Raw genomic sequence first — 11,556 nt, forward strand, 5'->3', positions numbered from 1 at the left:
TGTATTCAATATACTAGTCAGTAATCCGTGCAAAGTATAGACCGGGAATTAAAATAATATTATCCAATTTAAAAGTAAACCGATGCTATGATTGACACTAATTAATAGAAAATAGAGTTTACGGAGAATATAAGTCAATTTGTGTTAATAGTTAGTAATTTTTTAAATTAAAAGTAAATATATGTTATTTTACTTAATTTAATATAACTTTATCAAATTTTAATATAATTCATAAATTCGTTTAAAAGATATTTTTTATTTTATAAAAATGAATTGACGATTGGATGGACACAAACTAGAAGAAAATAAATTTTACTGAGAATAGAAGTCTATTTGTGTTAAAAAAAAAATATAGAGAATAGGAGCCAACTTATGTCAGGTGAGTACCAAGTTTTGGTACTTTGCAATTTTTATAACTAAATTATACGTTATTTCGTTTATTACTAAAAGTAAAGATTATTATTTATCATTAAATAACAGAGTATCTGATATTGGGCCAAGCGAGACGCTGAGACGGGAGCAGGCCTAGAAATCGTGCACGACTCAAGCCTGGAGAAGAAATTTGGTTATTACCGGGCCCTACTTTAAAGTTTAACTTTACTTGATTTAATCAATTGGGCCGGTTGTTTCAGATTTTTCTTTCCCTACCCTCCATGTGATGGTGTGGGTCTTTGAATGTTTAGCTTAAGAAATATGGCAGAGGAACCGGAAAATGGTAGTCCATCCACAAATTAAAATGAAAAAGTGTACTTAAAAATTATTATTTTTTGACAAATGAGTTATTTATTCAAAAATGAATTATACATAAATACAATATCAACAAAAGAAGTTTCTTTCGTTTAAGAAAGCATACCTTCTAATCCAAATACACTCAAGTTGCCTGTAAATATTTAGACAATAAAATCTTAATATTTGAATAGAAAACACCCGTAATTATATCAATTACATTGAGAGCCCGTTTGGGAAATCTTAAAATAAGTAACTTATGACTTAAGTGTGATAAGTGACATATATGTAATAAGTGTTTTTTAACAAATAAGTTAATTTGAGTGTTTGGATGTTTCATTTATAAGTAAAGTGGAGTGTTTGGTAAAATAACTTATAAGTAAAATTTTTTAAAAAAATTTAGTAATAATTTTTTGAGCATAGAAATATATAATTTTATTAGAATTAAATTTAATAATTTATTTATTTATTACAATGGTCAAATAAAAAGATCGAGATATTACAACATTTATGCTCTGTTATGAATACTATTAGCGATACTATCACGCAGCGCAATCCACCTACCGTCAGTTTCATCAGTTTCATCTATCTCGGATTCTCGACTCCTATTAGTTGTTGTAGTAGAATCTGGAGGAATATAACTTTCTCTTTCGGCCGTGCGAAATGCGCTGTCACTACAATTTGATTTTCTAATGTAGTTATGAATCGCCATCGTGGACAGAACGATATCAGTTTGCGTATCTATCTTATACATCGGCATATTTGCTAAAATAGCAAATCTAGCTTTCCACACCCCGAATGTTCGCTCAATAACCATTCTGCAAGAAGAATGAAGATGATTATATTTTTCTTTAGGATTTCGTGGTACACGTTCGCTGCCATCACCCCGACGAAAATCTGCAAGATGATATCTAATGCTTGAACCTTTATACGGAGCCATGTATCCTTTTTTGTGTGCATAACCTGCATCTACAAGATAGAATTTGTTTCCACTTGGATGTGGAAAATTCAGATTCCCTTGAGTTGTAGCCTCATTTAAAATACGACTATCATGTGCTCCCCCTTCCCAGCCCCCCCAAGCAAAAGTAAAGCACAAGTTAAAATCACAGATTGCTAGAATATTTTGAGTGGCGTATCCCTTTCGACCAAAATAGGGTGTACGCTCTGTTTCTTTTACTCGACATTTAATATGAGTACCATCAATAGCTCCAATAGCATCCTGCGATTAATATTGAAATAATATTAATTTTTATCAACAGAAGTCATGAAAATATTTGGATATAAATATATACACTTACTTCAAAATATGGATGATATCGTTCATGTTGAGGTGTATGATAACCACATCCCGTATTATAATTTGAAGCCGGTTTAATGTAATCACTTGCCAGTCTGCAAACAGCTTGTAGAACAGAATGAAAATGTCGACTAATAGTCTCACCAGAGTGATTCCACATTTCTTGCATTAAACGATTCCCACACCCATGCGCAACAGTCATTAAGAAGATCCCTACTTCCTCATATTCAGACATGCCTTGTGTGGGAACCAACCCATAACGATCTACTAATAATCGACAAAAACTTATAAAAATATCTTTAGGCATACGAAAATCTTGATAACAACGAATTTCATTCCCTTTCATTATTTCGTCAATTAATTTACCTCCCGTTCTAATTGAATCATGACATGGCTCTTTGTGTACAAAACTTTCATAATAATACACCAATGTGTAAGCAGCAGCACGACAAACCGTTTGCCAATCCAACAAATTTGACTCATCTTCCTCAGTTTCATTCGGAATTTCAAAATCGTATTGATATGCATGGTTTGACTGGATACAAAAATTATTCTCGTACGAAGATTGAGGAAAAGGATTAAATATATAAGAAGGCTCTACATTTGTATTAAAAGAAGACGTACCATCAGTATTATAAGCAAAATGATCAAATGTATTAGAAGTCTGACCTTCGGAATTATTATAACCAAAAGGGTTATAACCATATGGATCCATTTGAGATGCTACACTTGATGGCTTCTAACAAGTTTATGGCTTCTGCTGAATGTGAAGATGAAAACTTTGAAGCTAGTATTTATAAACAAACGTACATGAACACAGAAGAAAATTATTAGTTTCACAAGTAGAACAATTCACAGTACAGATTGGTCACATTTGAAATAGTACAAACAGGATAAATCTACACTACTTTTAAAAAAGCAGATTTGAAAATCCTCATCCTGCAAAGGCCATTCACGACAAACAGTTGAATACTGTTTTTGAAACACAGGGGCCCTAATAATACACTCAACTTGACAGGGGCCCTAATAATACACTCAACTCAACATAAAATAACAACCAATTTGTTTTCACTGCCTATCAGAAGAACCTCCTGAACCTTTAAAGTGCTTGTAGTTATACTGCAATTGTCCATAGCGGAGTTCATTGTTGCGCGCCTTTAAAAAAAGCGTCCTGTTTCCAGTGTTCAGAATATACCGCTGAGCAAAGAAATACAAGTCACTGCCAGCATCAACTTCCGGCATGGCATCAAGTACGGCAATTGCTTCGTCCAAGCTGCGGTCTTCTGCACTACCAGCAGTACTCTTGCACGACATGGCTGCTACTAAACCATCAAGCCCTTCCCGAACGAACTCTGCTCCTGATTTCTTTCTTTTCTGCCCACTGCTCGAACCAGATCTAAAAGAGTTAGTGGGAAATAGATTCCTCGAAGGTGGTTGTGGTGTTTCATAGTTGTTATCGTCGCTGTCACCGCTGCCTTCATTCCCATCATCTTCTCCGAAATCTGGAATATCTTCACCCTCCTCTAAATTCACCGCAGAGTAGTTATTCGCGGCTTTTGCCCGCTCACCAGTTGCAATGACATCACCGAACAATGTATCATAGTAATTGACGAAATACGTCATATCCTTATTCCTGAATTTGCTAAATTTGTGATTCTCCTGCGAGAATTATACCAAATATTAGAACTTTGCACAGCTATTAAAACAATATATCATTACTGTTTTCTGATACAAGCCTCTGATGAATCTGTTCTAGAACAGATAGTGTGAAGCATGCTTAACTAATCTAATACACCTTGCTAGTACGAGGGAAGCATGTTAAGAAAGTACAAGAAAGGAAATCAACAATCACTTAAAATTGAATAAAGCGAGTTTTTTCCTGAACAGCAGAACATTACAAATAAAGTGAAGTGCTATACTAATGTATCATGTACAGAAGCATGTATAGAACAATTAATAACTCCTTACGACACCAAAATTACAATCACAGCCTTGCACATATGATACTAAAAATAATTTAATACTAGCACAAACAATTCCACTTGCTTATATATTATACAGAGAACAGTTAAAATGTTTTGCCAACAACATCAGAATCAGTATCATTAATCACACTACTAATACAAATCTTCTCAGTTGAGTTCAATCTTGTCGCATGATATAATCTTGTCGCATGAGTTCAATCTTCTCAATCTATAATAAAGTTCAATCTTCTGTTATTTTGTAGCTTTTTGAGTTATAAGCATGAAATATCTATTAATGATGTATATCTCCATCACTTAAAATTGAATAAAGCGAGTTTTTTCCTGAACAGCAGAACATTACAAATAAAGTGAAGTGTTATACTAATGTTTAATGATGATCATAATGATATAAATATATCTCCGCATATAGGAATAGAACCAGAATTATCAGAGTTGTAGGAGATGATGGGGTTAGCAGATAATCACAACAGAATTATCTCCGCATGTATATTGAAATCTTTTCAACTGCACTGGACTGATGCTTATTAAATATTGTTAGTGTAGAAGTTGATATAATAAAACCTAGTTCAGACTTCAGATGAGAAAATTGAAGTGTAAGTGAACTTGTAAAAATGACTAAATTGAGCAAAATCCCTCAACAAGAACTGAGATATACATCAAGAAACTGCCGACATACTTGGCTGTTAATAGCCACTATACAGTGTTTCAATCATTGAATAAGAACTTCTCTTGATTAGAACATCTTTAGATGTCTCACTAGTACATTCTTTTGTCTATTGATTGTTGTCTGTATCAAGGCAAGGGTTGTGAACCCAAGTTAACTCAAAACACATACTCCTGTCTACTTGGATCAAATTAGGTACACTTGCCAACAGCAATTAAAAAACTTAGCAGCACATTTACATATCTTGATTATTACATCTATATTAATACCCATTTCTCGACCTTTGTTGTGCAAAGTCACACATAAGCAGATAAGCAAACCTAAATCACATTGCCAGAAATCAATATCAACATCTCTAATGAAATTGTAAATTGTAAATTGTAAAAGATGTACCTTAATTTTCTCCTTCCACCATTCATCAGACGCTTCAAATTGTTTTGTCAACTCGTTCCATCCCAAACCAGTTTGCCCAAACTTCAATTTCCTAAAAATTTTGTAATCTTCTCTCATCGCATCCCAATGATTCTTTAGTTTTCTTAAATCCCAAACGGGATCCTTTCCTGAACAAGCAGCAAATTGAAGATACACAGCTTTCCAACCTTCTTTGTTCAAAGTGGTGTTAGGCCTGTTGCCTTTAACAACCTGACCGTAGCATAGCCTGACAAATAAATCATGTTCTTCATCTCCCCACTTGGCAGCAAATGATGCAGAAGGAGTCGCACCTACGGGAGGAGCCGCACCTGATGGTTGATCCCGTCGCCGTATCTTCGATTGTGCCCTTGACATCTGCACAAACCATTACATCGATCAATGATCCACCTTAAAGAATTTCATACATCAAAAAACAAATTATGAAGTGCAGATAATTATATGTTGTTCATTAGTCACATATTTCCTACATCTACATAAACAAACTCACTGATGCAAATGACAATATTAATAATCAGAACCCATGGCATGATAGGAGTGTAGAAATAGCACCAGCCAAATTGCAAGTCCAATAAAAATTATAGCAACTCATAATCCATATGAGGCACCTGACACACCCATTTTTTCCACTTCTCTTCTAATTAGTCTATCACTCAGAATAAAGAATACTTGTTACTACAGGCACTAACCTTCAACTTATAGATCAAAAGGTTTACAGAATAAAGACCATTATCGTTTCCAATATACACAAATCATTAACATCGACGTCAATAAATACACGAAACCAATCAGATTTGCTATTTTAACGAAACTAAATACACACAAATATATACATAAGGGAGAGAGGGGAGATACCTGATGAGAACCGAAGCAGGTGTAGAGAGATCGAACCGGATTTGAGCGCCAAATTGAGAGAGAGCAGAGAGGGGAGAGAGCGGAGAGAGAGGGGAGAGAGGGGCGCCTAGGTTAGTGATGAATAAGTGGAGAAGAAAAAAGTATCGGGTGAGGTACATTTCACTTATGGGCTTATCCCATTTGAGGTAGTAGTTGATAAGTTAGAACCCAAACACTCCATGATAAGTTTTTATGGGCTTAAGCCCAACTAAGTGAACTTACTAGAAACGCCAAACAGGTGCTGAGTATCTTTGAAGACAAAATTAAAACGGAGAATTAAAACGATGCTGTTCAAACTGCTTGTTCAAAATTTCAGATCTAGAAAATGCCGGCAAAATTGTGAGCAAAGCTTCACATCAACAGCCGTCAACGTGTAAACCAAGATCCTTCCATCTTTCGATACAATCAAGTCCAATCAAGGGTTTTTTTTATCTATTTATCCATGTGTAATTATCCAATTTACAAAAAAAAATTATTTTCAAAATAATACTATGTGACCTTTTATATAATATCATATATTAGACTATTATTATACTTATTTCTAAAATTTTCCCAACATAGGTTTATCAAAAAAATTCACAACAATTCTTCTCCAAACATTTCACGCACAAACCTACATGATATAAATTGTCGATGACATTGAAGTATATTATTGAATTAAAGGTAATTTTTCGCCTTAAGTCACATAAATTCTAATGGTCCAGGCAAGGTTTCGGGTGTAAATCTTCTCTATAGCTTTCTTTGAATTTTTATTTAACTAGTTTTTTTTGTCTTACTTATTATTTATTTAAAGAAAAACTTAGGACATATATTATACAGTAAAATCTCTAAATATAATCGGGACCAAGAAATTTTATTAACTTAAAGAGTTATCAAATTATTAGTTTATAGAGAATTTTCAAAAATATATAAATATAAATGAAATAACTACCCTAATTTATGTATTATATCTAATTGCATGTATATAAGTTAAGAATTTAATGAAAATGGCAATTTTTAGTATAAATATGTTTATTTCATTTCTTTAAATATGATGTTAAATACGATACGACAATATACACGTGTAAATACTTAGTGACTGTTATTTGAGAAAATTGGTAAAACATTTTTGAGTGGAAATTGCTTGAACAATGGAAGAATACTAAGATTGAGACCCAAAAACAGGCCTAATGCCTAATGCAATAACTGAATAGATCTCACATACCGAGAAATCCGGTGACAAATAAGACTGTGATTGAAATGGATTTACTAGGGGTTCGAGCTACAATAGCTAAATAATTTTTACTCAATCGTAGATGTGTTCAAAACGGTCTCACAAAGTGCTTATACTTGATAATTAATAGAAAATATATGTGTGTAATCCCTGCGAACAGCCTACATATTTTATATATATAGGAATCAAGTGATCCAGACGTAGTTCACTTTTTACTCAAGCCCATAACCTATCCAATTAGGTTTTATGTAGAATCTAACTGGTACCCCTAGGCGGCAATATTTTTCATACATCCCCGTACACGTCCTTTCCTGTAACCCTACCAAGCCCGGCCGATCAAATACACTCACCAAGTCCATTTCCTTGCAATTCAGAAACCCGATCCAAAACTGATTACAGGCACAGTGGTGTTTTTTGAAATAGTTCCAAATTCAACATTTAATATTTTGGACGTAATAGGAAAGGTTAGGATTAAGTTTGAACTATATTTAACATTTAAAGAAAAATAAATAACAAAAAAAACTGCATTCAATCTAATTGTAATAAACATCTTTTTATAATTATTATGAATTATGAACTTATGATATTATTGGGTCTATATTTTTATACATGATTTTTAAAAAAAATAATTGCCTTATTATTTTATTAAAATTGGACATATTTTGAACTAGCACAAGTTGGGACCGGAAAAAAATATATTATTTTAGAGATGTTATTAATTTAACGAGTAATAATTTGAAGAAATTTTACTATTATTGATTAAATTATATCTAATAATTTAAAATCAATTTAAACTAATTACCTAATAAACTTTGGAGGTTTTTTCAACTTCACATTTTTTTGAATATATTATTTTCCAAATATACGACTTTTTTAAGTTTTAATTTGTAAAAATATGATTTTTCGTTTACAAAAATACGATTTTTCAACCTGATGCAACAAAAAATCAATACTTTTTCAGAGAAATTTCATATGTGATTGATTTTGTTTACAACCCGTAATTTTGTAAATATTTTCAAAATATGATAAAATTGCAAACAAATTTAGAAAAACTAGTGTTTTTGATATTGTGTAATTAAACAAAAATCTAAATTCTACTTGCATGAAAAAATTGAAATCAATCTATTACATATATATATATATAATAGAGCAAACAGGGGTTTGTGAAACATTTTATTCATATTAAAATTACTATTTTGCCCCTACATTATTATATAATATTGATATTGTATTTAATGCACACGTATTAATTATATATAATTTATGTACATGTATTATAATTAGTCATAATTACATCTAATAATTACAATTTCTTTATTTATATTAACAATTTAGTACTTTATGTTAAATTTTACATTTATCTCATTATAATTTTAGCACCAATTACCCGCAAGGATTGACTCAGTTGGTTAAAGAGAAAATAATTATCATCTTGGTCACAGGTTCATATCCCACGAGAGGAGAATTTATGATTATGGCTCCCGAGTCAGAGTCTGTCGATTAAATGAAGTTTACCTTGGTTCACGTGATTTGCAGGTTATTATAGAGGTAATGGAGATTATTATAAGAACACCGTTCGGCCAAAACTAAACGTAAATAGAGTTGAATTAGAGTTTTCATAAATGGCGAATTGATTATGACAACGATTGTTGATCGTAGGGTGAAGGAATTTGTTGATAAATTTGGAATGAATCCACATGTGAATCCATGTGAAGAGTCGTTATAAATTAATCTAGGGGTTTATGAGACAATTATTCATGTTGATATTACTATATATTGCCTCATATTATTATATATTAATAATATTTTATTTAATATGTATGTATCAATTCTATCTATTTTTTATAGGAATTGAATTTAATATACATGTATCAGTCTTTATTACATATTAGCATTACAATTTAAATATTTATATTAACAGTTTAGTACATTACATTAATTATATTTATCAGATTATAGTATTAACACATATCGATAACATAATATTTAAAATTTATCATTTTGAGAGAATATATTCATTATACCGATTATATTCAAGAAAAATCGTTGTTGGAGTTAGTGAACCTGAGCATGAAAAATGTAAAATATTTTCAATGATAATAATACTGTAGAATATTATAATAATATCGTTCGATCAAATTAGAGTTTTCGTAAATACCAAATTTACTATGACATCAATTGTTAATTAATAGTATATGAAGGAATTTGTTAATTAATTTAGAATGATATTTTCGGAATACACGTGCAAATCAATATGAAAAGTCATTTATAAAATAATCATAATTAACAGGAAAGATGACAGACAAATTATATGTATATAATTTGCACGTAACAATATATATACATATAATTTGTATGTCATATTTCCTGTTAAATTATTATATTTAGATTATCAATAAAAATAAACTCATAACAATGTAATAAATATCGGAATTTCATATTTAAAAGAATAATTAAATAAAGAGGATCATTAATATTATAAAATATTATCATGTGAAAATATCGATCATATAATTAATTTAACACTAACTCATTTATCATAAATATATAAATTTATCTTATATTGTTTAAAAAAAATAATTACTCCCTCTGTCCCTCCCATTTGTTTACACTTTCTTTTTTTGGATGTCCCATCCAATTGTTTACATTTCAAAACTTTCCAAAAATAGTAAGGTTTTTATAATTTTTAAAATAACTACATCCACTACTTCTCTCCACTATACCCACTTTATATATATAATATTAATCGGTCCCACTACTTTACTCACTTTTTTAACTTTCCTCCACTATTTTATCATTTTTCTTAAACTCCGCGCCCCACCCAAATGTAAACATTTGGGAGGGACGGAGGGAGTATTATATAATCTACTAATGCATTACGCGCTAGTTCTCTTAATATATGAAATTACGCGGGAAGGCACGTCACAGTATCGAAGTTACTGAGAAGAAACGTCAAAGATCTCTATTCAAAGTATTCAATACACGTGAACCTAGAGGGACTACACTTCATACGTTACTTAAAATGGATAGAATATTGAAGAATATTCAAGAACACTGCGTAAATCAGGCAAAAATTTAGAACTAAGCATTCGGTCGGTTGGGTCCGGGCATTCGGTTGGTTGGGTCCGCATTCGGTTGGTTGGGTCCGGAATACCGCAAAACTGAATTATTTTTTTTTTTGGATCGAACCGAACCGAAATTGTAATATGGACCGGATCAAACCTAACCGAAATAATTCAGTTCGGTCCGGTTTTGGGCCGAAGGGACCGAATTTTTTTTAAAAAAAATATTTTATTAAAATTTTAAACCAAAAATTATAAAATCTAAAATATATTTAAAGTAAGGTGATTTATAGTGTACTAAGAGTGTATAAATACAATTACAAATTAAAAATTATGATTACAATTATTAAAATATATATAAAATGTATATAATATAAAATTATAGTATTTATAATTTGGTCTATTCGGTCCAGACCGAAATATTTTTTAAAAGAACCGGACCGAACCGAATTTTATTTCGGTCTATTCGATCCGGACCGAATAGACCGAATTTCTTAAAAATCAAGACCGCACCGAATCGAATTAGCACGGTTCGGTTTTTCGGTTTTGCTTCGCTTTTCCTCACCCTTACAAAAATCTGTGTACACAAATCGTCGCATCAATGACCCCACGCAATAACCAAAGTTGAGGCCAATATTTAATAAATATTTACTACTAATAGAGAATCTGTATTAGGTCTACCAAAAGATTTTATTTTTAATTTTGAGATATATGGTCAGGGATACAGCACTAAATGTATTAAATCGACGTGTAGATGGTTTAGCAATGCAGCACCGGCCATTTTGAAACGTAAATCTATTGCGTGCCTCTCGCCCTATCAAACAAATAATAAATAATTTAAAACTCCAGTAGGGCTCAAATACATGACATCTGTGTCCACTTGCTAATTTTGTATATTTCTCATGTTTTTGTAATTCACAATTTCGCACAGGCCTTTTTTGGAATAAAGTAAGCATCAAAAAGAGAACTTAATTAGAAGTGGTCGTCGTCTTCAGTATGTCAAGTTGCATTGTGTAATTTACGTTTCCAGCAACTTGTTTATTAGATGTTTCCTCCTTGCAATCTTTTACTTTCTCTTATATTAGTATAAAATCTTTGGATATAAGGTAAAAAGTTAGACTCCTGAGGGCCGTTTGGATCATGGAATTTCAACCCAGTTAACGGGAATGAGAATGAGGTTTTAATATATTTTTGTATTGAAATCTCATTCCCATTCCTGTTAACCGGTTGTAATCCTATGATCCAAACATCACCTTGGTGTATTGGTGTATGTAATTAATTAAGTT

The 11,556-nt window shown here is 31.6% G+C and overlaps 2 protein-coding genes across 2 annotated transcripts; both read right to left on the bottom strand.

Annotated features, from left to right (window-relative positions):
* Positions 1 to 1,234: 1,234 nt before the first annotated feature.
* LOC141686303 (uncharacterized) lies at positions 1,235 to 2,738 on the bottom strand. Its single transcript, XM_074491346.1, has 2 exons — positions 2,025 to 2,738; positions 1,235 to 1,945 (listed from the first exon to the last, which is right to left on the bottom strand). The coding sequence occupies exons 1-2, from the start codon at positions 2,736 to 2,738 to the stop codon at positions 1,235 to 1,237; spliced, it is 1,425 nt and encodes a 474-aa protein (XP_074347447.1).
* An 84-nt stretch (positions 2,739 to 2,822) lies between these two features.
* Positions 2,823 to 6,112, bottom strand: LOC141687360 (L10-interacting MYB domain-containing protein-like). Its single transcript, XM_074492602.1, has 3 exons — positions 5,957 to 6,112; positions 5,066 to 5,458; positions 2,823 to 3,682 (listed from the first exon to the last, which is right to left on the bottom strand). The coding sequence occupies exons 2-3, from the start codon at positions 5,456 to 5,458 to the stop codon at positions 3,092 to 3,094; spliced, it is 984 nt and encodes a 327-aa protein (XP_074348703.1). The 5' UTR covers positions 5,957 to 6,112; the 3' UTR covers positions 2,823 to 3,091.
* Between the last annotated feature and the right edge of the window lie 5,444 nt (positions 6,113 to 11,556).

The sequence above is a fragment of the Apium graveolens genome, chromosome 9, assembly GCF_009905375.1.
Source record: "Apium graveolens cultivar Ventura chromosome 9, ASM990537v1, whole genome shotgun sequence".
NCBI lineage: Eukaryota > Viridiplantae > Streptophyta > Magnoliopsida > Apiales > Apiaceae > Apium > Apium graveolens.